The 27426-nt window shown below is 37.1% G+C and overlaps 1 protein-coding gene across 1 annotated transcript in view; it reads left to right on the top strand.

The window, feature by feature from the left end:
- Positions 1-8253, top strand: part of Ccdc50 (coiled-coil domain containing 50) — a 71586-nt gene extending 63333 nt beyond the window's left edge. The window contains exon 12 of the mRNA XM_004834773.4: positions 2103-8253. Within this exon, the coding sequence (XP_004834830.2) occupies positions 2103-2122 (20 nt within the window). The 3' untranslated portion in view covers positions 2123-8253. The remainder of the gene's footprint in view (positions 1-2102) is intronic.
- Positions 8254-27426: the final 19173 nt, after the last annotated feature.

Here is a 27426-nt window from a genome sequence, read left to right as displayed (position 1 = left end):
TCCTGCTGCCTAGACCTTTCAGTGCTGGGTTTACAGGCATTCCCATCATGCCTGGCCATTATATTGTTCTTTATTTATTCAAATACAAAAAAATAAATAAATAAAAAGCAACTTTAAATTGAATGCAAATTTTTTTCATCCACTTACATTTTCATCCAAGGAGAGAAACTTTATTGCTTTCATCAGATTCTTAGTGATTATTTTATTAATTTTTTATTAATACATATTTGTCATACATATTGACTGCATTGATCATAAGGAATTTGTACCTGTTCATAACACATCTTGATTCCCCCTTTTCCCCATTCCTCTCCCCACTCCATCCCCTCCCTATTTACACAAGCTTTGTTCCCATTTTTCCCTTCCATTCTTTTTTTTTCTTTTTCTCTTCCTTTCCTTACCCCTTTTCCTTCTTCCCCCTCCCATTTGAACGTTTACTTCCTACTTTCTAATATCTATCAATCATTCTGCTTCTCAAATACCCTTTCCATTTCGTATACAAGAGAAACAATGCAGTATTTAAACTTGTGTGTCTGATTCACTTCACTTAGGATTATGGTCTCCAGGTACATCTGTTTTCCTAAAAATGACTCAAGTTTATCCTTCTTTATGGTGAAATAGTACTGTAATGTACATAAATACCACATTTCCTTAATCCACTCATCTGTTGATGGGCATATGGACTGTTTCAGGATTTAGCTATTATAAATAAACTGTGCTACTATAAACATGGGTATGCGTGTATCACTGTGGTATGATGCTCTTAATTCTTTCAGGAAGACACACAGAAGGGGAATAGCCGGGACAAATGGAACCTCTAGTTTTAGTTTTTTTGAGGAATCTCCATACTGATTTCCATAGTGTGATTATAACCCTCATCTAAATGCACTGCTTTTTTAATCCAGGCTAAGCATTTGTAATCCCAAAATCTGAAATCTATAATATTTTGAATGCTGATGTGATATTCAAAATATGTCAGATATTTGGATCATTTCAGTTTTCAGATTTTGGATTAGAGATCCTCAATTTACAGTTACTCCAAAATCTGAAACAGTTCTGGTCCCAACCCTGTATTGGATATTGTTTCCTATCTGCCTATGACTGTATTAATTGAAATGTCCCTTATTTAAAACATGCTCACATGCATACCACAAAAAACTTTTATGCAATGGAATAAAGAAAATAGGGAAAGAATATGGGTGTCTACATTGGAGTAAAACTGTAAAATGGAAGGAATAGATATATTTGCTCTTCCAAGGATATAGATTGGTTTATACGTATTTGTTGTGAGAATTTTAAAATGAAATAATAAAAATATAATTGTTTATATTAACATACTTATCTTCTAAATGGAGGCAATCTAAATATTTGATCCCAAATTGTCAAGATCATATAAAATGAAATATGTCAAATAAGTTTGCAGATTGCATATTTTACAAACATAGGGTCTTATTAATTCATGGAGTCTATGATTGTTAAAATTTCTGAAGTTTTTTAGTTAATATTTTTATTATCCTTTTCCAAAGCTAATGGTAGTTTCCCCAAATTTCTTTGAATTACCCTTTAACTCTCATTAAAAAATACCACAGCATTAAAAAAAAGAATGCCATTGCATAGGTAACATTTCTTGCTACTTAGATCAGAATCTCTGGGTAAGGAATGTCAGACATTTGAATATTTTAAAAGCTTCCCTTCCTCCATTTCTGACATTCAGCTAATATTGAGAATAAGATAAAAGATATTGTTTAAGAGATGAAGCTAGTTGGACGTTATAAATGTCACTATCAAAACTGCTCACTCATCACAATTTCCATCAGTTGCTGGAATTTTTACCATCCATGATTTAACTGAAAATTGCTCTCTCAAGTTGTGCATGCATCACTTTTTGGGGGGTGTCTTACTGTCCCCAAAATATATTTAATGCATAATATTACAATAACACTTTTACTTTATATATAAATATTTTAAAATGAAGAACAAAGTAGAGGAACCACTGGAAATACACAGAAATGAAGATAAATCATCTTGGCTAAGCAGGGCGGAAAAACTGAGTTTCAGAGATGCTTCTCCTTAACTGTGTTTCCTTTTTCACTTCTCTCCAGGTTTCCATTACAAGCAGTAACAACTTGGGTATCTGCCTTGAAACGGACTCATTGTAGCAGATATTATTGGATGATACAGAGTTCATTCCACATTGGTTTCCTCCTGTGTTTGCATTCGTGGGATTTATTTTCCAATGTTTTTCTCACTATAAATAATTTCAATTCATTTCAGTGTTCTGGCTATTCCGATCATGTGGGCAGTATAAGAAAACGTAGCTTCCAAATATCGGCCACCTTTGTGATGGAATACTTCTTGGAATATAATATCCAAGAGCTCTACAGAGTGCTGTTTTGTTAGCTGTGGAGTATGGGCATCTAGGAACTAGGTTTAGTTAGCAGTTAAATTCTATGGAGATGAGAAATCAAAGTAAAATACAACATTTGGCTACAACACAGTAAAAGAATATAAGAAATAGTGCTTTTGGTGCACTGGTGTATGTTATTTTGAAGGACAGGAACTTTGTTTTTTCTTCTTTTCAGGAAAAGAAAGTTACAACCAATAAGTATTTTAAAAAGAGACATCTGGAGCAGTTGAAATAGTTGTTCTCAATACATGGACCGCAGTGGTTGCACATCCTTGTAAGTCCTCAGGAAAATTGGCCTAGATACCAACCATTCTTTAACACTTACTGTGCGATTGCTTTGTTAGTAGCCGGGCTTTCTCAAGTCCCCAGTCAATGGACCATGTATTAATAGTCATTGGAAAAACTTCTAACTAAAAATGAAAAACTTTTAATCTCATTTTGTATTTACATGTAGAGCCAAGAGACTATGATTGTATAAGTGAAGATGCTGTCGATTTCTGTAGCTATAGATAAAAGTTTTCCTCTTAAAACTCATTCAAGTATTTGTTGGCAACCTTCTTGTTGAATTAGACAAAGTGGTTCTTTATCTGAGTATTTGATTCAGTACATTTGTTAGTGGGTGTTGTGTTCCCTTAGCCCCGCTTCAAGAAATTCAGAATCATTTCTAGCTGCTAACTCATGGAATTGTTTATTTGCCCATACTCTTTAGTTAACACAAATGGCAATTGGCAGTCAAGATATATATTATATATTCCTTCAGTTTTATTTGCTATTCTTTTTCCTTGTACAAATCTGACATTTTTGGCATTTCAATACAGTGTTTAGGAAAGAAATATACAAGTGACTAGAGAAAAAGATGTTAGTTCTCCACCCTCTCACTGGAGCTGCCTTCTTTTTGCCTTATCTGTCCAGACTGTCTTTAAAGATGGGCAGTATTCAGGAATCTGTTTAAAACAGAGTCTCACAGTGCATTTGGATCTCTCATTTTGAGAATTCCTTGAGTTTTATAAACTTGAGTAAAAGACACCTGAGAGTTAAATTCTGAGCAAGTGAAAACAAAACCTTAAGGAAAACCTTTTGGAAAAATGGAAGAAAGGAAAAATAGCACTTTGCACAGTTATGATGAAATGAATATGACAGTCTTCATTTAAGGAAGAGGAGACAAATGAAAGTCCAGCCTTATGCCAATTACAGATAGTTTAATATCTATAAGCCTGTTGACTTAGAGTAATGCTATATTTTTCTTTATCTGCCCTGTGATTTTCTTCATTTTTAATTTTTTTAATAATAACTTTAAAAACATACAGTTGTCTTTTTATTTTATATCAATTTAGGCAAATGGGCAACATTTGCTATATTTTTATTTTATAAATGTTTATTTTTCTATCTCATGCAGTGACTGTTTTCCTTTCAAAATTCTGAGTTTTATTTTTCATGTACTTCATTTAATCATATTTATTATTGTAAAATGTCAACTTGATATACTTCAGTCAAAAAAAGTCAGACCACTTAACACTTAACCAGAGTACTAGTGTCTCAGCTGTCTTAGTGAGTGACCAAAGGTAGTGTTGCTCTTGTGATAGCCAATTCAACATCAGTATTGAGAATTTGTTACTTTTTTTAGGTTTTTAAAAGATAAGAATTATTAAATATTTTATCTTTATTTTATTTTTTTTTTTGAAAAGCACACTTTTTTTAAGAGCATCAGTAATTATTTACGTGTGAGCAGGAGATAGAAATTAATTCTCCCAGTTATATTTTCATTCTTTTTCATTCAGATAATGTAAATATTATCTTTGAGATGATAGGAATATTAACAACTGTATTTTAATGAACTGCCACTCTTCACTGGGTTCTCTGCTTTTTACTTTGTCATTTTTATATAAATGTAGAAACATTTATGTTGTTTCTGTTCCTGCTTTCGGAACATATGCAGTTTAAATCTTAGGCCCATACTGTATTATACTTTAATGTTGTCATGTAAATGAATAGTTTTGGCCTTGGAAAACCTTTGTGTTGCTAAGTTTCTGTTCTCTGGGGTTCAGGCCTCATTCACAGCAGAACTGCTGACTAAGCACAGTATGGTACCGAACCTTATCTTGAGGCGCCTTGACGTCCCCTCTCCCCCACCTACTGTAAATCATTGCCTGGGAAGAGAGTTTGGATCAGGGTCACATTGAATGTTCTGACTTGAAAAAAATTTGACTCTGTTCAAGCCACTGTTAAACATTATTATTTGATTGGCAGACTGGACAGTTGCTTCATATGTTTTAAAACATTGAGATTTTTTAGAACGTGACTTTGTATGCCTTTGAATTACTATTCCTCAAGTGACTTTTCAGCAAGCAGCAGCATACTAATCATCTGCGAAAACAAAACAAATACTGTATTGGGATTTTGACCATAGAAAAGCATCTAAATTAGAAAGGAAAAATGTGCTCCTCAAGGAGGACAGCCTTTACAGAGTGGCATTGACAACTTACATCTAGGTCAGTATGTTCCAAAATGTGTGAGCTTGAGCTTTTTTTCTTCCCATTGAACTCTAGAAAATTCTGGACCTGACCCATGCCCCTCTCTTCTCTTCTGTGGCTGAAAGCAGAACTAGATGATGAGTAAATTCATTGCTGACTGTTCTCCGTCTCTCTCTCACAGTCAGAGCACGACAGTATAAAAATAGCTTTTAACTGTTATTATTTTTCTCTAACAGTGTCAAATCTTTCTAAATCTGTCTTGTGCCAAATTGGAAATGCCTACTATTTATTATATGGTGCATTCAGTTTACCACTTAGGTGGTAATATTTTAGGGCCTTGATTTTGAAGTGTTGCCTTTGTATAAAAATCACTTAGGGAAATATCAAGAAGATAACTGATTGGCTAAGGTCCTCAGCATGATAAAGGAGTGAGACCACTCTATAAACAACTGGAAAAACTGAGAAAAGAAGAGAACTTATAGTCAAAGGCTTTTTCCCATTTTGGAAGATAGTGTCTGAGTAGGGAGCATTAACATCAAAAGGGAACACAGTTCAGGTAGATTTCAGGATGCATAGTGTGCTATATTCTGATAACGTAGGCTTTTTAGAAACAGTTATAAAAAAATCAAAAGCTGGATTTTTAGTAACAGTGTTAAGACTTTTTAAAATACATGCTATGTCCGTCACTTACTGCTTATAGTCAGAGAAGTGACTCTGAAATGGGCCCGTTTTCGCCTCATCTCTGTTGGTGCCTGTGAGTCTTAAAAGCTATACCTGCTTATCCTGCTGTCAACAGAAAACTTTTTTCTTCTTAGCACATCGTAAGTAATATAGGCAGAGAGGAGCAAAAGATAGACGCTCCTGTTAACGCTGCATGTGGCATGTCATCCAGTTCTTTACCGAACAATCCGTTTTGTCCAGGGCGACAGGTAAACTGTGTATGGGAAGAACCTGAGGCTGTTGTTGCTCCTGGACTTTAACAGCTGTTAACAGAAGTGCTAAATTTTTTAATTCTAGAGAAGTCAAGAAGGTAAGGATAAATTGAGGAAACACCAATATTATAGTCACTTTTCTGATGAGTCCTGCACTTTACACCAATGATGTCTTTGAGGAGCAGTGTTGCCTTAAATGAGTGTGACTCTGATTGAGGCCCTTGTAATCCTCTGTGTGAACAGCAGCCAAGTCCCCATTGAAATACCAGATCCACAGATGATTCCCAAGTGTCTTGGTCATCCAGCGCTTTGGAGCTGGGGCTCCCCTGTGACTCTGACAGTCACATCCCGTCAGGCTCCTGAGTAAGCAAAGGCCTGACTAAAAAAACTGGCAGAGGGAGAGGAGGTTTTCTGAGCAGGTCCTTCATACCAGGTGATCACCTTCTGAATAACTGACAGTTCACTGGGCTCCTTTTTTATGGCAACTCTGTGGGACATAGTTCCAAAGGTTCTGTTCTACCCTAAAGGCATTCAGACTATTTGAAGGAATTTCAGCAGTACCTGTGTGTACCAGACTGCTTGTCATTAACAGAAACATGAAAAAACCAAACAAAATCCAGATAGTTATTTGCAATGGGAGATTTGCTCATGTGAAGTGTTTTTCTGTTTATTTTTTTAAAAGAGAAAATTAGGAAAACTTTTGCTTTGGTAGGGATGACACCAGAGTGGGTTTAATAGGTTCTATTTAATCCTACAAAATGACACAGTCATGTAAGTAATCATGTTGATTGTGGAAATAACTGGCCTTAAAAAGCATTCTCTTTCATTCATTCATACAAAGACGAGAACGTACAAAGATGTTCTCAATAGATTTCATATAGTTCACAATAGATTTCTCAGTAGATGTTCTCAGTAGATTTCATATAGTTGTATGTGTTGTGTTTTTAGCAAACTAGAAAATGTTTTTCTCTTTTTAAGTAACTTTTCCTAGTATTGGGAACCAGCACTGCGCAGATTTCAGCATTTCAGATCAGGGCAGAATTAACTGTGTAACTCAATGCCTACTATCTATTGTTGAGATTCAAATATAAAGAATAGAATAGTTTTTACATGGGATTTGAGTAACATTTCCTTCACAAAAGAGCAACAGTTGAGAACGGTGAAGAGAACAGTTGAGAGAACAGACAATCCATTATATACTGAAGGCATATCTTTTTTGCACTGAATTTAAGACCATACAAGCTAAAATAGTTTCTAGCCATTAAATTTGGTGAAAGGATTTTTGTTGTTAGAATTTTTGTATTTCTGATTGAATTAGTCACTAAAGTAACCATGGGCCACTCTTTAGCTACTCTTTTACTCTTTACTCTTTAGCTATTCTGTAGCTCTTCCTAAAAATTGAAAGCCAAATGCCCCTTCTCAGAAATAGCTGTTTTTACTTGCCTCTTACAGGTAACTCAATATTCATTTCTGGAAACACTGTAAATTAGATGTGACAGTGGGAAAATGGCATATAAAAAAGATGTTCCAAAATAAGAATTTTCTGTAATATGGATTTTTTTCTTAAGAATCCATCCCAGCACAATACTTACTTTGAAAAGGTGCTGAATTTTAAAAATATGAGTTTGCTCCTAGAAATCAAGTTGCTCAGGAAATTTGACGTAATAAAGTCATTTGTCTTATAATTTGAAAAAGTAATCTCTTAAGAGAGATTACACACTGCTTGAGTACTTTCCATTTTTTGGTAAGACCCCCTTTGATATACGAAATACGGATATGTTTATAAAGCAAATGAGATGTTATCCCTCCTGCTCGTTGATTTATAGCCAAACCCCAGAGGCAAAAGCAGCTTGGAAATAACTGTGTCATGGAGCTTAGCAGAACCTTGATGGAATATAGTTGTCTGTGTGAGGACAGAAAACAGAGGCCATTTCATACCACATGCCTGTTTAGCGATTGAGTGAAACTGTGAGGGACGCTTTGTGAATGCCTTAAAGGTGAGCAGTGGTGGGTACTGCTTGGTATGTGTACACTCATCTGAATTAGGCTGATGGAAACAGTCTATTTCATTCACCTTCACACAGCACAAGTTGTTCTGCACATAACCTCATCAAGGAGGATGAGAAACATGGTGCTGGTAACTCATGTGTCCTGTGAGGTGGAGGTGGTCGGCAACACTAAGGCACACTGCAGTGCTCAAGCCTTCCTTAAGTACCACCTAAACATCTGCATCAGTTCATCTATGCAAGCTTAAGTTGTCATGGTTTGTATTTTACACCTATGTCTCATTTGTTTCTTCAAATACCAGATTTAATATTGATATTATGAATAATTTTTAAACCAAAGTATTGTATCAGTCTGTGTGCTTTGTTTTCCTGAATGGTTAGCGGTAAACACCCATTTTGTCCTCTCAATAAAGTCATCCATTTGTTAAGCCAGTGAACTCTGTCTCATAGTTTTCTTTCTCAGTTTCTATATTCAAGTGCTTAGGAACTTATAGGTCTGTATGGCTTTTTTCTTTACAAAACAGCACTAATGCATCTTTAATACTAGTGCAGTATCCTCTTACTCCACTTCCATCTACTTCCTATAAACGTACACAACATAAAACTAATTCAGAGTATGTTGAAAATCTCAGAAAGCACTCCCGACTATAAACCAGGAAAGTAGCTGTGTTTTGTGTGGTGGTGTTTGGTGATGTGATTGCATTTGGGAGGAAAAAAAACAATTACGTGGATGTTCACACACTAATCCTAAAGACTAAACCTCCATGAGTAAAACCCACTTTTCTCCTGATGCCTTGTGTACCCTTAAGTGGGTTTTGAGAAGATGGACACAACTGTCATTTATTTCAAATGCTGCCTTTATAAAGATTTTTTTCATTTTATGTTTAGGTGGGATAGCCCTGCTGTAGAAACTGGTTCTGCAGATATTTAGCAGGTCTCCTAAACATCAGATACTGTTTTCAGTCACTACAAAACTGAAAAGTTCCCTGGAGCAGATCATCTGGGCTTCATTTTCTTCTCCGGCAAAAACAGAATCTAGATGACTTCCATCATCACTGCCAGCTCCTAAACTGCACCAGTGATGTACATGTTATGTAGTTGAAGAAAGTTGGTGTATTGATTTCTACCTTGGTTATGAAAAAGTTCTTGGATGAAGTTTCCAGTAAAAAAATATCAACACAGGTAGGAGCCAATTTAAAATGATATAAACAAGATGGCTCCCTTCAATATGCAGCAGGAGGTGGTCCATATGGTGGGCTGCTTCTGTGGAATGACAGGCCGTGACCCTGTGGTGTGGAAAGGTAGCAAACCAGAGCTCCAGGGCAACAAACATCTCCCACACCTTAGAAATGTGGAGTAGTATTTAAGACGCACCTGAAACGTGAGAAGGCTACGGTTGGGGTTTTGTTTCCAATGCCAGGGTTAAGTCCATGGCCTCACTCAGGCTTGGCAGCCACTCTGCTACTCACCTGCATGCGCCCTGCTTTTGAAATTTTATTTAGTGATAGCATCTAAATTGTGGTCCTCCAAACAGCCCTTGAGTGACTGGGTTATAGGCTTATGCCACCGCGCCTAACTGGAAATGGGATTTCAAGAAAATTTCACCTTCATTTTTAGGGGCAAAAAGACCACGTCCCCCCCCACCCCCATATGTCAAGCAACAAAAACTAAAATAAGTGAGTGTACAACAGTAATGGATAGAATTGAAGAGGCCTGATCATCCGTGTTTTGATAAGAACATGCTTCAGGACTTTGGGATATCTTTTATCCTGTGTATTTTAGTTCTTTTATCTGTACAATAAGCACTCCAAGTATAAAATTCTAGTATCCCTGCTGTCTAGAACACCTGGTTTCCTATAAGATGCTGCCAGGAAGAGAACAGCCTTGTACACTAGCAGGACCCTGCAGAGTCACAGATACTTCCCAGGCCTTCCTCTGAAAGGTCTCAGCCCTGAGCTTATGTTCTTGACTGTACTATTCTGCTACTTCTAGCGCATCCAGCAGCTTGTAACTGATTTGTATGTATTCCTCTAACCAAAACCTATATTTGATCTCTGAGCTTCAAATTTGAGCCTCCTTTATCAAATGGTCTTTGAATGTTCTTCTCAAGTCTTCATTAGTATATGTTTCTTGCTCAATTCTAAATACACACCTACTTTGGTTACCAATTCCTCAGAATAATTAACCCCGATTCAGAGTTCATGGTAGTCATGCCATGTCCTTGGTTACACCCGCCTTTTTTTTTCCCCCCTTTGGACCAGGATTTTATTTTTTTATTTCAATGTAATACAAGTAGATATTAATTAAAAAATGTTGTTTAAAAGCACTCTTGTATGAAAAAGTAAAGCAAAATGGAATCACAAATGAAAGAATAACATTAGTAAATACACTATGAACCATAATTTAAAAAGAATAGCCAAAATGTTAGGGTACAAGTCAGACAAAAAAGACTTACAAAAAAGAAACAGATAATAGCACAAAACCTTTTCTTTTCAGTGAACGGAAAGGAACTGCAGGTATAAATGAAACAAATTAGCATGCATGTTGAAATACTTTTGAAACCATGGAATGTATAATTTGGGGAATGATTAGGACTTCTCCCTACTTCCCATTTCTCTATCTTCTTTTTTTCATGTTTTCTTTAACACTTCATAGAAACTATGTACAATAAATTTCAACTGTATTTTCCATAAGATAGCAGCTGCAGAAATTTACATAAGATTAGAAGGAAGCTAGATGGTTAAGGAGGAGCCAGTCCTGTGTGATATTTTCTCAGAGCATGAAAGTGAGTTCAGTTCTGGAAAAGGGTTCAGACTGCCAGATGAAGTGGATGTTAAAAAAACTGAGGTGCAGGCCTTTGGGTAGATAACCAGATGCTGGGATCACCAATATTTCAAAGGCACCATTCTTAAACATAGTCCCCATCTAGTCATCTATGTGGATTCTTGCCAGGGACTTAGGAAATACCATTCCAGAGGTGTCTTTCCCATTAGCCAAAGTCTCAAACATTCATTCAATCCCAGACATAGAGATGACCTATCCTCATCCCGAATAGGAAGAAACCCACAACTTTTGGACACTGCTGACCCAATCTCCCCAATTTTAGTTATTTCCACTTTTGGATTCTCACACCAGAGAAACAACATGTCACTGAAACATGTGTCTGATTTATTTCACTTAAGAGTATGGTCTCAAGGTGCATCCATTTAGCTATAAATGTCTGAAGCCCATCCTTCTTTATGGCAGAGTAGTATTCCATTGTATAAAAACCCACATCTTTATCCACTCATCAGTTGATGGGCATTTAAGCTGTTTCCAAGATTTAGCTATTACAAACTGCTGCTATAAACATGGGTGTGCATATATCTCTGTGGCATGATGCTTTTAATTCAGGAAGATTCCAAGAAGAGGAATAGCTGAGTCAAATGGAACCTATAGTTTTAATTTTTTTTAGTAATCTCCACACTGATTTCCACAGTGGTTGCACCAGTCTGCACTCCCACCAACAGTGGAGAAGGGTTCCTTTTTTCCCCAAAGTCCCACCAGCATTTGTTATTGGTTAACTTTTTGACAGCAGCCATTTTTTCTGGAGTTAGATGGAATCTCCATGTTGTTTTAATTTGCATTTCACCAGTGACCAGTGATGTTGAACATTTTTTCATATATTTATTTGCTGTTTCTAATTCTTTATCTGAGAAGTGTCTTTATTTCAGATGTCCATTTTTGGATCTGGTCTTTAAATTTGGGAGGTCTGATTTTTTTGGTTCTTTATAGATTCTAGATAATAGTCCTTCATTTCATGAATAGCTGTTAAAAAAAATTTTCCCATGTTGTAGGTTGTCTCTTCACTCTGTTGGTGGTTTCTCATGCTGTGCAAAAGCTTTTTAATAAGATGAGGTCCAATTGTTGATTTTTTATAGTATTTCCCATGTAGTCTGGGTTTTGTTCATGAAGTCTTTGCCTACTCCTATGTCCTCAAGCGTTCTACCTATTCTCTATTCCAGCAGATTTAATGTTTCTATTTTAATATTTAGATCTGTGATCCATTTTGATTTTAGGTTAGTGCATGATGAAAGATGAGTCTAGTTTCAATTTTTGGCATATGGAAAGCCAGTTCTTCCAGCACCATTTGTTAAAGAGGCTATCTTTCTTCCAGTAAAAATGTTTGACTCCTTTGTCAAAGATGAGGTGGCTGAGTATGTCTGGAGTTGTTTCTGTATCTTCTAGTCTGTTCCGTTGATTGTTGGGTCTATTCTTTTGCTAGTACCATGCTGTTTTTATCACAGTAGCTTTATAATGTAATTTCAGGTCAGGAATTGTGATACCCACTGCCTTGCCCTTGTTGCCTAGAATTGCTTTGGATATTTTAGGTTCCAAATGAATTTTAGGATTGTTTTTTCCAATTCTGTGAGATATGCTGTTGGAATTTTGGGATTCCATTGAATCTGTGTAACAATTTTGGAAGTATGGCCATTTTCACTATATTGGTTTTTCCTATCCAAGAACAAGGGATATCTTTCCATTTTATGATATCCTCTTTGATCTCCTTCCGTAGTTTTCAGTCTTAACACCTGCCACTCTTAATAATTTAGTGCTATTGCTTTCCTGTGCTCTGCCCTCACTAGCAGTGCTCTAGGTACCTGGCTGACCTCACTGAAGCTTTTCCTGCTGAACTGCCAACCTCATGCCCTCAAACTTCTGACTAGACTTTGGGACCTCAGACATAGCAGAGAGGACCTCTGTGTGTGTGTGTGTGTGTGTGTGAGAGAGAGAGAGAGAGAGAGAGAGAGAGAGAGAGAGAGAGAGACTCAGGTAAATATGTCATGGGCTCTAAGTGTTCCTACAAATGGTGATGGACTTTGCTAGTATGGAGAGGACATTGCCAATTTCTGCTTATCGATTTTTCCTTTCACTGGTCATTCACTGTCTGAGAACCCTTACACATATTTTCTTCCATGTATTTTTTTCAAATTTTATATTTAAGACCTTGATACATTTTAATTAACTTTGTATGTGAAGTGTGAAGTTTAGATTCAGATCTTCCCTCTCTCATAATTAACATGCTATTTTTAAAATTGGTTTTGTACTTTTCTCTAAAGTTGGTTATATGTATTTTATGTGGGTTTTTCTGAGTCCTCTGGTCTATCAATCTGTTTCAGTACCTCCTCCAGTACTATACTGTCTTGATTACTATATTATTTACACATTGAATATCCCAAATCTGTAACTTGAAATACTCCAAAACCCAAAGCTTTCTGAATGTCAACGTGATATCACAAGTGGAAAATTATACATAATTTGAACATTTCATACAAAAAAGTATTAAAAATACTATATAAATTACCCTCAGGTATGTGTATAAGATATATAAGGTATAGGGGCCGGAGATTTAGTTCAGTGGTTTCGCTGCCTGCGGCGTAAGCGCAAGGATCCAAGTTCGATCCCTGGTACCAAAAAAAAAAAAAAAAAAAGATATATAAGGTATATAAATGAATTTAGTGTTTAGACTTGGGCCTCACCCCTAAGATACCTCATTACACATATACAAATATTCCAGAATCTGAAAAGAAAATGCAAACTCTGAAATATAATGCCCCACCTTTTATGTAACATCCAACCTGTAATACGTTTTGAAATTGAGTAGACTGAGTTTCTTGGACAGTATTCTTTTAAAAAAATTTTTTAACTCTTCTGATTCCTTTGCCTTAGCATAGAAATTTTAGAATAATCTTGTATATATCTATATAACATCTTCATGGGTTACTGGAATAAATTGCTTTAAACTTCTATATCACTTTAGGGAGAAGTGAGAAATTTACTATATTGGCATCTTTCGAGTCATGACCAAGGTACGTGTGTGCACGCACCTTGTCTAGGCATTAAATTATAAATACATAAAACTTATCCTTCCATGTCTGTCATTTTTACCAACTCAGCTGAAGTGTAGAAACTTTTCCTCTCATTATGTACCTCCATTCCTTTATAATTGTCTTAAATATTTCTTCTACATATACTTGATAAGACATCAATAGTGTTACACATTTTGCTGCAAACATTAAAAGAGTTAGAGAACTCAGTTGTCCACCAGTAAGGAAGGAAATACACTGCATTTACCCATATTACTACTTTTTGTTCTTTCTTCCTTACTAATATTCCAAGATTTCTTCCATTAATATTTTCATTATGATAAAAGAATGTTGTGTGGTTATTCTAGTCAGATATGTATGAAGGAACAGCAAAACCCAGAGGAACAGTATTATTCCTTGGGTCTTGTCTTAGTTACTTTCTCTTTGCTGAGACAAAATACTCAACACCCACAAGTTAAAAGAAGACAGGTTTATTTTGGCTCACAGTTTGTAGAGGTTTCAGTCCATAGTGGGCCGGCTCCAGGGCAGAGCTGCATGGCAGCGGGGCGGGGCAAGGCAAGCAGCTCCTGGTGTGGAGGCAGGAAGCAGAGTCGGATCATGGGAGACAAGAGGAAATGCACCCTTCCTGCTATGTCCCTAGTGACCCACCTCCTCAGCCCAGGCTTCAACTCCCAAATCATATTCAGCTGCTAACTCATCAGTGAACTAATCTGCTGATGAGTATGATGCTCCCATGATCCCATCACCTCCCTAAAGCCCCGCCTGTGAGCACCTGTGGTTTTAGAGAGACATCTAGACATAAAGCACAGTAAGTCTTAGAGTTCTTTACTTTTCTTTTCCCACTAGTTAAGAGTCTTATGAAGAACCCACTAGCAGTGAACATCATTCATGGTCATATTATGGTCTTGAAATAATATTCTCTACCAAAAGACAACAGGCTTTTGTAGAAAAATACCTCAGAGTAGGCTTGTGCATTAAATGTACACAAAGAACTTGAAAAAAGGGTACTATAACTAGCAAAGAGACTCTCAAAGCCAACTTAGGGCCACATCAACATGTCCCCTACTTGAAGAGGTTCTTGCCAGCCAGAGATGGGGTGTTTTGGTTATTAATGGAAAAAATAAGTGCATACATAGAATCACACTACATACTTTTTTTTGTTTTGGTTTGGTTTGGTTTTTTTCTGTGGTACCGGCGGTTGAACTCAGGACCTTGCACTTTCAAGGCAGGCATGGTGCCACTGAGCTAAATCCCCGGCCCCACACTATATACGTTTAAATCCATGAATTTATAATGATCTTTACCCCTTCAAAATAGTCTTTACTGAACATCGTAACAGATGCTGTGGACCAAGAGAATGTTTTGAAAACTGGTAAATTAGGGGAATAACTCCACACTTACCCATTTTTTTTCCAAAAATATATACCTCAGATAATGAGCAGTTTATGGGGTTAAAGAAGGATTTTACTTGGTAGAAGTATTTTAATAATATTAAATAAAAAGTGATAAAAGGTCATGATTATTTTCACAAAAAGTTTATATAAAAAGAAGAATTAAATGTTTTATTATCCCCATATGGAAGTAGCAATGCAAGCAACAAAATTTCTAAACTTCAAAATTTACTAATTTATAAGAAGTACAGGATATTGAAGAAAATATTAAGTAGCAATTTAAGGTTTGCAAAACCCAGACAATGTAGAACTTTACAAAACAAGGGACAAAAATTCTTCAAATTAAAACATTTTTAAGGAAAAGGGGGAGAGGGGGAGACAGATATAAGTAAAAGTCTGAATAAAGTGAAAATAAAAGTCATTAAAATGACGAAGTGGTATTGACCTTATTAAGGATGTGTTAATCTTCTAGGTGAATATTATTTCACATAGGAGTAGGTGTAAGTTAGGGACAAATGAGAGCATCAGAGATACTCAGTGAAATGTTTATAGATGAGCAAGCATGTTAGTGGGCATAGAAAAACTACATTATCAATCTTGATGGTAAGTCAGATTTCAAACACCATTTTCTTTTGTGTTATATTTGAAAGTGTCCATAATAAAATTTTTTAAATGATGGGGAAATAAATTTTCAAACAAGGCAAAACCCCAGTAAATATGCATATGCATTCTTTAGGCAAAAGGATAATCCTTTCTCGGATGAATGTTCAGAAATACAGAAATCAAAAGTCAAATCCTTCTTCAATCTTTAACCCAGGTTTTTATGCCTGCAGTTTCCACAAGAATTTCAGGAGTTAAGGAGTTATCTGACCTTTTTTATGCCATTTACTTTTGACGGGGGAGGCATAGTACTATCAATTTAAAATATAGTATCTATGGGATGTTTGAAAATAGAAATACAAATATATGTAATTTAAAATTTTCTAGTAACCATATTAAAAAGGTAGAAAATAAAGAGGTGAAATTAAAATTTCATTTAACCCAATCCATCTCAAATATTATTTCTACATATAACGAATATAAAAAATTATTAAATGGCTATGTGCATCACATAGCATCTCTGCCTCTCCTTTTTGATACACTATAAATTAAACATACGGCGTAGCTTTTACACTTTACAAGCTTGTCAGTTGGAAATAGGTAGTTTTCAAGCGCTCAGGACTCACGGGTGGCTAGTGGCTACCAAATAATATTGGACAGTTCAGACCTGTTATCTACCTCAGCCAAAATGGAAAGAGAAAGGGTAACATTTTGCTGTGTGAATTAATGTTATATGATAATGGAAGTATAAGCATTTATAAACTGAAAAGTAGTCAATAAATACAAAGTGGTGTTTTTAAAATCTTTGGCCGTTTCTTTGCGTGTTGTACTTCAGTTTTACCAGCAGATGGTGCTGGAAGCTGGCAAGACAGGACTAACCTTGAGGCTCTCAGACCCAGAGAGCTGAACATCCAGGTTGGCTGGAGGCGTTATCATACTTTTTATAAAAGTGATACTTTATCTGTAAAAGCAGTAGTCGTTAATTATAGAAAATTTGAAAATATACATGAATAGAATTTAATTAATGCAACAATCACAGACCGAGCAAAACAGTCAAATGTGTGTTTTACTATATTCTGTTCCAGGATTTTCTCTGCATACAGGACTTCATTATAGATCAGTGTAGTTATACCAGGAGGAATGTGAGGCTCTGGGAGATTCAAGTGGGTTTAACAATGGTGAGAGTGAGCAACTAGAGAAGAGTTGGAAAAATGTGGAGAGAAAGTGCATTAACGATTGAAGAGAATTCCTCAGAAAAAGAGGCCAGAAGCAGTCATGTTCCTTGTAAGTGTATACATAGATATATATGTGTGTGTGGATATATAGGAGAGACATAATGAAGTATGTCATAAAGGAGAAAAGAGTGTACATATACAGAGATTTCGCATTCGGAAATGAATGGGATATTTTGTTTTGCTTTGTTCATTTGCTTTGAGACAGGGTCTGGCTATGTTGCCTAGGCTGATCTTGAAGTTGTAAGCTCAAGTGTTCCTCCTGCCTCAGCCTTCCAAGTAGCTGTAACTACATGCACATGTCATTATCATTAGCTGGAACTTATATTCTTTTCTTTCTTTCTCCCTCCTTTCTCTCTCTCTGTCTGTCTCTCTCTCTCTCTCTCTTGCGTTCTCTCTTTTTCTGCAATGTGGGGATTTCTCACACTAACCATGAGAGGGTAAGTTTGAAAGTTTAAGGAATGTGATATAGCAAGTCAAGTTATATTCTAGAATAGAATAATGGGATTTAGAGGCTTGTGGAGAAAAGTGACAGTTTAGAAAAATGACTGAGGGAAATGATGGAGGGCACTGACTAGGAATTGCTGAGGAGTGTAGGTTGAGAGAGCTGCTGTGATTGGATTCTATACATTTACGGTGGCATCAATCTTCATGGTTGCTTGGTTTTCAGCAGCTGCATCAGCAGCCCATATGTAGAAGCAGCAGATATGAATGGTTGGAAGTGATGCATTGTTGAGGTTGAGAAGGGCATGTGTAGCAGGAAGTTGAAGGGCCAGAGAACAAGAGGTTAAGGTGAAGCATGGTGAGATCTTGCTGTGAACACAAGTAGTGGGGAAGTACCATTCCTGAAGAATAGAAAATATTCTCTGAGATGTGACAGTTAAGATCAGAGTGCAGGTATCAGGAAATGAGAGTCTAAGGGGTGAAATTATGGTTAGAAAGACAATATTTTACTTTTCTGATTTTTTTTTTTTTTTGTACCGGGAACGAACAGGACCTTGTGCTTGCAAGGCAGGCAGCAGCACCACTGAGCTAAATCCCTGGCCCAGAAAGACAATAATTTAGATATGGAATAGATTTGGAGCCAAGGAGTAAATAACTGAAGTGGAGTTCAAGGAAAGACAAATATATCTGAGGGGTGGGAATATGTATCTTTAGGTCACCAAAGTACTGTTTCCATAGACATCAAGGCCCAAACCATGTAAGAAGTCACCGTCAGGGAGGTGTGTAATGATATAAAAGAAAACAGATCTGGGAAAAGCAGCAATTTCATGAAGCTGATCTCCAACGAAATACTGAATAACTTGGATATATATCTAAGCATAGGACTTGGCAATGAAACAAAGGTTGTTCGGGCAAAATGGGAATACTTTGAAGATCATGAATTTTAACTGTCAGGCCATGCACCTTGTGGTTTAAGAGCATTGGACAGATTTGGGTTAGAATTATGACTTGACTTTTGCTAGCTGTGTGGCTTGAGTAAATTATATATAAATGCTGAAATGTAGTTTCTCTGTATGTAAAATGAGGGCAGTAATAAAACCTATTTCAATATTTTACAGTGCCATTTAAGGGGAAGATTCAATAGATAATAGTTGTCATAATCAGAGGCAAGGATGAAACACCAGATATGTTTATTAATAGAAGCTAGAGCATATTCACAATAGAAACAGGCTCTGGGTTCATAATTGCAACAACCTCAATCGTGAGCAAGGCATGACTGAGAAAGTAGTGGGGTGATGGTCAGGATCACATACCAGGCTTCTCAGATAGTCCATCTTTTTTCTCTTGTTACACTCTCTGGCCTAAGTCCTTAATGTGGACAGCCCTTTTAAAGAGTCCTTTATCTAGGTCTCCATGGAATGCATCTCAGTGTAGTGAGACCATGACTGCAGGAAAACTGCTCTGTTTTTCTTTGCTTTGCTTTATTTTCCTTGGAGAGTGGGACTGGGGTGTTGGAGTGGGCACAGCTTTAAGAGTTAAGCATTTATCCTCTCTGTAGCAAAAATCCATTTTCTTTATTTTTAATTGTCTGACCTTCTTAAACCCTCTAACAGTTCTGTTTTCTCACATGACAGCTCTTCAGACATTTGGAGATGGAGATTATGTCTCTCCTGGTGTTCTACTTCTCTCAGACAGCTATCTCTCGGGGTCATTAGCATCCTTTTATGATACATCCCAGTCCTTTGCACTTTCTGCTTTCCTCCTTTTACGTGTGTTAGCCTGCCTTTGTCGCTGCTGGAACCTCACCTCCAGGCACGGTCTGAATTACACAGAACCAAGTGGGACACGTTCCTGCCTAAATTTATAGCTCACATCCATCCTCTATTAAGCTTTCAGTCTATTTCCTTACACATCACTATCACTGACTCCCCACAAGGTCAGGTGAGTTTTGTAACGGGGGCAGGGCTTGCCCTTTTCCCAGGTTAATTGTGTTAGATTTTTTTGCTGCCCACATTTGATGAATTATTTTGGGTACTGTTTCTGGCAAATTGGATTTATGTGCAAATTTGATGAACACTGGCTAAAGCTTGAGTGACTGGCAATTAGTCCCCTGAAGACATTCATTCATTTAAAACCCTGGGGCTTGGCTTCTCCCTGGTATATGTGGGAAGCGGGAAGGGAATCAGGCTGCACACAGCCTCTGATAACACGCTTCTGTGTGGAGAAGATGGGATAGAGATGAACAGCTCGCGAACTCGTGTGCTTGTACTGCCCCTGGTCTATGGTAACAGTGTTTTGTTTGTTTATCAAAGACAAAATAATTTTTTTGAAAGAATTATTTTATTTTTCAGATTATGTCCTTTACTACTTTGGAATTAAGTACTCTTTAACTTATAAATAGGTGTGTTGGTAAATGGGCAAGTTTTAAAATTGCTTACTTGGGAAAGTAAAGTTTGGCAATGTATTGATCTGCCAAAAGAAAAAAAGGGCATGAAATCCTCAGTTTTTAAAGATCATTGTTTTCTAACTTTTTTGGTAGATATATTAAATAAATTGAGTGAACTATTAATGTTCTATTTCCTGTGACTAGTAATTTCCATTTCAGAAGTAGCCAGTAAAGTAGAACTCACTAGATATGAGGCCTAGAGAGCATTACCAGTCCTAGAAGTCTGAAAGCTCACAGCAACTCAATGAAGTAGGGCTGCTATAAATTCCTGTTAGAGAGGAAGAAGCCGTAGTGCGGCAGGTCAATGTGTCATAGAGGACATTGCTTTTAACCAGGGCGTAGGATCATTTCTGGAGGCCTTAGATCAGGCAGTTGAAATACAGCTAGCATAGAGATGTAGCTGTGAAATAGAAGTGTATCTCAGACAGAAAGTGGGGTCACCCATACAGCTTCTATGCAGCTCAATGTAAATCAGTTCAACTCTTGTGGCTGTAGTTTATTCGTCTGTTAGACAGTATTTAGTGACACCCTCTTCCAGCTCTAAAAATTGTTTTTGGCTAGGTTGATGGAATGTAATAGGAATGAACAAAGGAATGATAAATGTACATAAAGAAATGATGTAACATGCTCTGGTGTGTGCGTGTGTGTGCATGTGTGTGTGTGTGTGTGTGTGTTTACCAATGGAAATACTAGGTAGCTCTAGGAAATGTTGAGGTACCCTTTTACTAAAGAAGAGAATGAGTCATAGAGAAAGGAAAAGTCAGCGAGTGTAAGGAGAATACAGACACTGAAATCGGTTTCTGAGCTGATGACAGTGGGGATCCAGGAGCCCATTAATCAGGTGGAGCCACGTGGTCTTCAGAAAGACACCAACTCAGTTGGAAATGGCTTATCCTGGTAATAGCAGATCTTTCCTATCTTGCTGGGTGCTCACTCATCTTCTCTATTTTAATTGATATGCTCAGCACTTTCGATCTGTAGCAATTAAGAGAGTGCTTCTGCTGATGGAATCTTGTCAGGCCATCAGGCTGTTGAATCTGACACCAGGACCAGGGTGAGAGCTGCATCTGCCCTGGGAGTTGCGCTGTCAGAGGGCAGGGGCTGCCCTTCAGAAGGGAGCAGCCGTTGGCCCAGGAATTGCTCTCAGTTAGAGACTGCATTGCCAGTGAAATGTGAACAGTGCTCCGCAAGTTAGTGGACTCAAAGGAGCGAGCTGGCAAAAAGAATCACATCACATCTGCCAGAGAAAATGATCAAAAGCAACAACGCGAGCAGCTGGCAAAAGGTGACCCTCAGATGCTCAGTTGGTTCCAAAACACAGCTGATCCCAAAGATTATGAGAAGATGTGCTCATGACAGAGTTCTGGCTGAGTTAAATGATTTCTCTCTCTCCCTCTCTCCTTCCATCCTTTTTCCTCTCCTCTTTTTAAAATTTCATGCCTTCTAGTATAATACCTATTGATTATTAAGAAATAATATTTTTCTACAAGATGCATAATTTTGAATTTTGGATATTCCAATTGGACCCCATTTATTTCATGAGGAACTTGGCAGGTACAAACCTGAACACACAAAAAATTACACTGGATTCTTCTTTTCCTTCTATCAGTTGAGAGCCAGATATTGAAATGAAATGAAAAACTGCTTCATTCTAAATTCAAAAGAGTGTATTTTGCTAAAAGCCATGCCTGAGGCAGAAAAGTAGAGTATCCACTTCTATGTATAAGAAGGACTATTTTAATCACCCAATTCATGGTTCTTTGGCCACATTTCTTTTTTTGCCACTTCATTCACTCTGTGATTTTAAAAAGAGAAGAGGTCACTTTCTCATGGGAGTAATTTAGTTTTCCATTTTCTTTATAACCAGATGGTAACTGTTTGGGGTGCACTCTCAGCGGGAAAACATTTAACATTTTTATATAAATACATGTACTACAATTAAGCTAGCTATAGCATGTTTATTCATTAAGCCTGGAATTTTGTTCAGTGCCTACTAAATGCACACCTTATAAAACAGAAAGAACAATTCACCGTTCTATTGCAGAAGGGCACCTTGAGGAAACTGAGGCCCACAAGGATTACAGGCTGTGCTCCATGACACACAGTTCATTAGTGGCAGACAGAGTTTGGGTTCTTATCTCACGGCTGTATTCTTTCCAACTGGCTGTCTCACTCTACTGCCCTTTTCAAGAAAAAAAAAATCTAATATCAAGTGATAATCAATCAGTGGTTTCTCTGTCCTTATTATTCAAAGTGTGGTCTGGGAAATAGTATCGTGGCTGCCCGAACAGCATGCTAAAATGCAGAATCTTGGACCCCATTTCAGATCCATAGAATGAGAATCGGAATTTTAACCCAGTGCCTAAAAAATTCCCATGCAAAGTGAAGTATGTGATGCCTGAGGTTGTCAGGGAGACTTTTGGTTTAATTGATGGATATATTTTGTTAGGGTAGGTTCTTTAGGCTTCACGGATTGTAAAACAAAACATTGTATATATGTTTTGATTTCCACCCATAAAGCTATTGATTTTTTTTGGTGCCAGGGATTGAACTTGGGTCCTTGTGCTTGCAAGACAGGCAGTGGAACAACTGAGCTAAATCCCCAGCCTGGGCTATTGATTATTTTATAATTTAACTTCTTATATGGCAGAAATTTGGCACCATAAATAAGTAAATGGTTGATTACTTGAAATCAATGCATGGAACTAGAAATGATCTTTAACCTTATGCTGACTTTTGGATAAAGTAAAGGTGTTTTAGGCTGACATTCAAGGCCTGTCTTAATTTGACAATATAAAAAATAATTTGGAAATGAAATTGGTATGAAACAGAGCTATTCTCTCCCTTTGAGAGCAACTGAATATAGATTCAAGACATCCTTTTGAAAACAGCTTTAAGGCAAGGAAAATTTCTTATCCTTTTCCATTTAAGTGAATTTTCCCAGCAGTAAGGGAAGTTCTGATGTCACAAACTTAAAACTATTGTATTTCTAATTGTAGAAAGTAGGGGCAGGGGTTATCTTTGTGCCTATGATTTTGATTCAACTCTTATTTTCAGTCCGCTCCACCCACAGAGTCTCTTCCTTATCCTCTTGACTCTCACTTTCCATTAAGGAGCTTTCTTCCCACCATTTTCTTTAATGCAAACAGAAATACACTTTAAAAATCCACAAAATATGAGACTTTTACTCCTTCCTTAAAATGCTCAGTGTCTTCTCTTCTCATGAAATTAAGTAAGAACTTCTTAATAGCACAACACTGGATGGGGTTCAAGACTTTTCCCCCAAAGAAGATATGGGGACTGAAGCTTTATCCACTGAGGAAGTCTTGACTCTCATCATAGAAAAAAATTTCAGAACCTGGCAGCAAGAGGCATAGACAGATTTTATTAGGGATAGTTAGTGGAGTACACACCCAGGTAGAAGAGGATGTAGATCTTCGACAGAGAGGCACATTATGGTCTGGTTTTGGGATATATACATATGTGTGTGTGCGCGTGTGTGTGTGTGTGTTCTTGGAGGTATCCTGTAAAGTGGGTAATCTAAGACATTTTGCCTAAAAACATTCTTTGAACCCTTTGAATCTGTTTCTTCATATTATAGGTGAAGGTTTCTGCCCTTTATCTTATTAACTAGGTTAATTTATGTACATATAGTATCTTTAAAGGATTTGGATGCAAGGAGCCTGGAGGATAAAAACAAACACATCTAAGAATACAGGTTTAGATATAGACAACCTTGGGTAATTTTGATTGTATCCTGAAGTTTCAAGTTGTTTTAAAAAGCACAATTTGAACATTATGATTTTCCACTCCTTCTCACCTTTTTGTCTAAGATCAAATGTAACATTATGATTTTCCTTTTTACCTATTTTTATTTCTCCTATCCTACCTCAGACCTACATCTTAATGTCCACTGTGATTGGCTCTTACCAAGTTCACTAATGCAATGTGAAATTCTTGATGGGGTTATGGATAAGAAAAAAACATTTCTTCTCTACAAAGGATACTAAAGGGACAACTGGAGAAATTTGAATAAAGTGTGTGCATCACGAGAAGTATTACATGAAAGCTAATTTCCTAATTTTACCAGGTTCATGTAAGAGAGCATCCTTTGCTTTAGAAAATTGTGCTTTGGCGTTTAGAGACAAAGGGATATCATCTTCTTGGCAGCTTACTTTTAGATTGGAGAAAAAGATTCATATATATGCTCACATATATATGGGAGAGAAAGAGAGAGAGAGAGAGATACCTATTGCCCTATCGCTTGAATATTTATCCCTGCAAAACTCATGTTGAAATTTGGCTCCCATTGTGCTGGTGTTGAGAATGCTGTTGTTAAAAGGCAGGTTTGTCCTCCTTTGGTCTGTTGTAGTAGTGCCTCCCACCATGTGATGCAGCATCAAGAAAGCCCTTGCCAGATACCCATGCCTCAAAATCTGTGAGAAAGTCAATTTCTATTTATGATAAATTACTGCATCTCAGGTATGCTGTTATGACAGCAAAAAGTGGACTGGTGTCAGAAGAGTGGGGCATTGCTGTAACAAATGCCTAAAAATGTGGAAGAGGCATTGGAGTGGGAAGCAATTTTGAATTTTGAAGTGCGTGGTAGAAAACCCCATGTTGCCGTGAATAAAGCATTTACAGTGATTCTGGCGAGGGCTCAGAAAAGTATACCTGTGGGAAAGACTGTTTTCTTGGAGATGACTTAAGTTGTCCTAACTAAAATTCTGGACAATGACAATTCTGATGAGATGTCAAATGAAAAATGAGAAATAAAGCACGGGAAACTGATGGAAGGGCCGCTCTCATAAAGTGGCCAAGAACTCTGTTGAATTTGTATCTACATCTTAAGACGTCGTGGAAAGCAGAGCTTAAGAGCAATCAACTCAGATATGTGGCGGAAGAAACACCTAAACTGTATGGCTTGTTTTCACTGCGTAGAGTAAAATGTGAGAAAAGTGCTTTCAGGGTGGGATTCATGGTGAGAAAGGAAGCACTCTTAGGGTTTTTAATCTAGACGCTTCCCAAGAGCTTGTGCACTGACAGGTGGGGCTTTGGGGAGGTGACTGGATGATAGGGCATTGTAGGTGACTGTGTTAGGAGGAAGGGTCTGGTCTGAGGAAGTGAGTCTCTTGGGATGGGATGTGAGCTGGAAGAGGCATTCTCTTCTTCCAGACTGCCATGCGGCGAGCAGCTGTTCTCTGCCAGACCCCTCCACCATATCACTACTGCCCGGAGCCAGTAGAGGACTAAAACTTCTAAACAGGAGTCAAAGCAAACCTCTCCTCCTTTAAGTTGCAGATGTCGGCAGCTTTTTTGTCACAGCAACAATGAAAGTGACTAAGACACACACCGTTAGCATCCAAAAAGTCCCAGCCATCCCATGTAAAGAATGAAAAAGCATGTTTAGGAGGGAAAACCAAGGTAGTGGTCAAGATTCTTTTGTTATAAAGATTAGTATGGACAGAAGGAAACCAGGAGCTACTCATCAGGACGTGAAAAGGAATGCGATGGCTCAAATGTTTGTCCCTTCCCAAAGGCAGGTTGGAATTCGGTCGCTATCATGGCAACACTGGGACTTGGGGATGAGGGGCTCTGCTTATTATTGCACCTATGGTTTGGATATAGTTTGTCTTCTCTGAAAAATGAATTTAGAATTATAGGATGGTGCTGGAAGGTGGAAACGACAAAAAACTAGGTCATGAAGCTGGATTCATGACTTGCTTGAAGGAGTGGATCTGTGCCATTGAAAGTACATGGTAATAAGTCGAGCCTGCCCTTGTATGTTTGCCTGTTTTCCATGAAACCTCTGGGTCCTACTTTTCCACCACACTGGATGCAGTGTGAGATCCTGCAGATGAAGCCACTCAATCTTGGACTTTCCATAACTTAGACACTTCTGTAACTGTGAGACAGATACACTTATTTTCTTCATAAATTACCCAGACTTGGATATTCTATTATAGTAACAGAAAACATGAATAGAAGTAGAGTTGATACCCACCTTAATTGGTCAGCCCCCATCTGCTTCTTTGCCTTTTCACTTTTCACCAAATGGTGATGCGGCAAAAAGGTTTTTGATAGATGCCAAGGTTTAATCTTGCATTTCCGAGCCTCCAGTAGTGTCAGAAAAAAATCCTGTTCATTATAAGTTGCCAAATTTCAAGTATGATATTATAACAGTACAAAAGGGACAAAGACAGAAAGAACACATGGGATTAATAAACACATACAGATGTTAACATTTGAGGAATTTAGGTGAAAAAATTTCTTTATACTATTACAACTATTCTATCTCTGAATTTCAAGATGAAACATGCAACATAAAATACATTTTATCAGATTTTCTGTGTATCATCCTGCAGTGAGTGCATTTTTATTATAAAATAATAATGCATGAAATAGCTTCATAACTTTTTGTTAACATATTAATTGCTCATATTAAAGAAGCTCAATGTGGTATTTCTATACAAGTGTACTCCATGCCCTGGTCAAATCCAACCCTTTTTCCTACTCTGTTCCCTCATCCTTCCTGGTCTCTAATAATCACAATTCTACCTTTAAGTTGATTATGTTTATCTTCTACATAGAAGAGAGAACATGCATTAAGTGCATGATTAATTTTTTAATGAAATAAAGCTTATGAAATAATACTGTGATGGAGGTGATATAAGTTGTGTGTGCCTATGCATTTTAGAACAGAAAATAGCATAGAACAGTAAACATATAGGTGCTAAGGCTAGTACCCTCTGGGCAGTGATACTTCTGGTGTTTTCAACAGATTTTTCTTTTTGCATGTCTATGTTTTCTTAATGTATGCAAATGACTATTTGTTAAAATGAAAAAACACAATAAAATTTATTAGACTTGCAAATTCCTTGTTTTATTCTTTCTTGCTTGGAAATTAAGATTATAAGTAATCAGTTTAGTTTGCATCTTAATTTGCAGAATGTTAGTGCCTATTTTAAACTTGCTTATGTCAACAATTCAATGTTTGTCTTGTATTTGTTTATGCTTAGTTTTTGGTTGACTTTGAAAGACCTCATATTCATTTTCAAAGTTTAAGCCATAATTCTTACTTTAACACTTGGATTTTTAGTGGAAACTGACAGCCTAAATGGTCTGGACCAGTATATACCCATTTTTTGGCTTCACTGTGAAGATATTTTCAAAATATTGAGAACAGACGTCAGGCACAGTGAAAAACCTAAAATAACCAAATGCCCTGTACACTCGTATTTAAGTGATAAATGTAGTTATAGACTTCCTTAGTGAATAATCAGTCACCCAAGTAGCTCTGTTTTGGCCACAGCAGGACAGTCATTAGACACCAAAAATGTAATTTGCTAATTAGGAGCTTTCATCTAAAAGCAATAAAAAACAGAGAACTGAAAAGGGCAAGCTGAACTCTTCCGGAGGTGTTTTCTGCTCTCTGTCATCATTAGCCTTGGGAGAAAGACCATACTTTTTGAAAGCTAATGATATTTCCCCGCCCTTTTAAATAAATGAAAACAGTAAGTATTAAAGAGAAATCGGAAAACAAAGAAAACAGAGGAAAGGGACAATATAGTGCGATTCGGAGCGAGAGATGACAGCTCATTTATCTTCTTCTCAAGCAAAACACACACAC

This window comes from Heterocephalus glaber, unplaced genomic scaffold (assembly GCF_053883595.1).
Source record: "Heterocephalus glaber isolate CG9 unplaced genomic scaffold, H.glaber_assembly_v1.0 deba00001504, whole genome shotgun sequence".
NCBI lineage: Eukaryota > Metazoa > Chordata > Mammalia > Rodentia > Bathyergidae > Heterocephalus > Heterocephalus glaber.
This window is presented reverse-complemented; position numbering and strand designations above follow the sequence as displayed.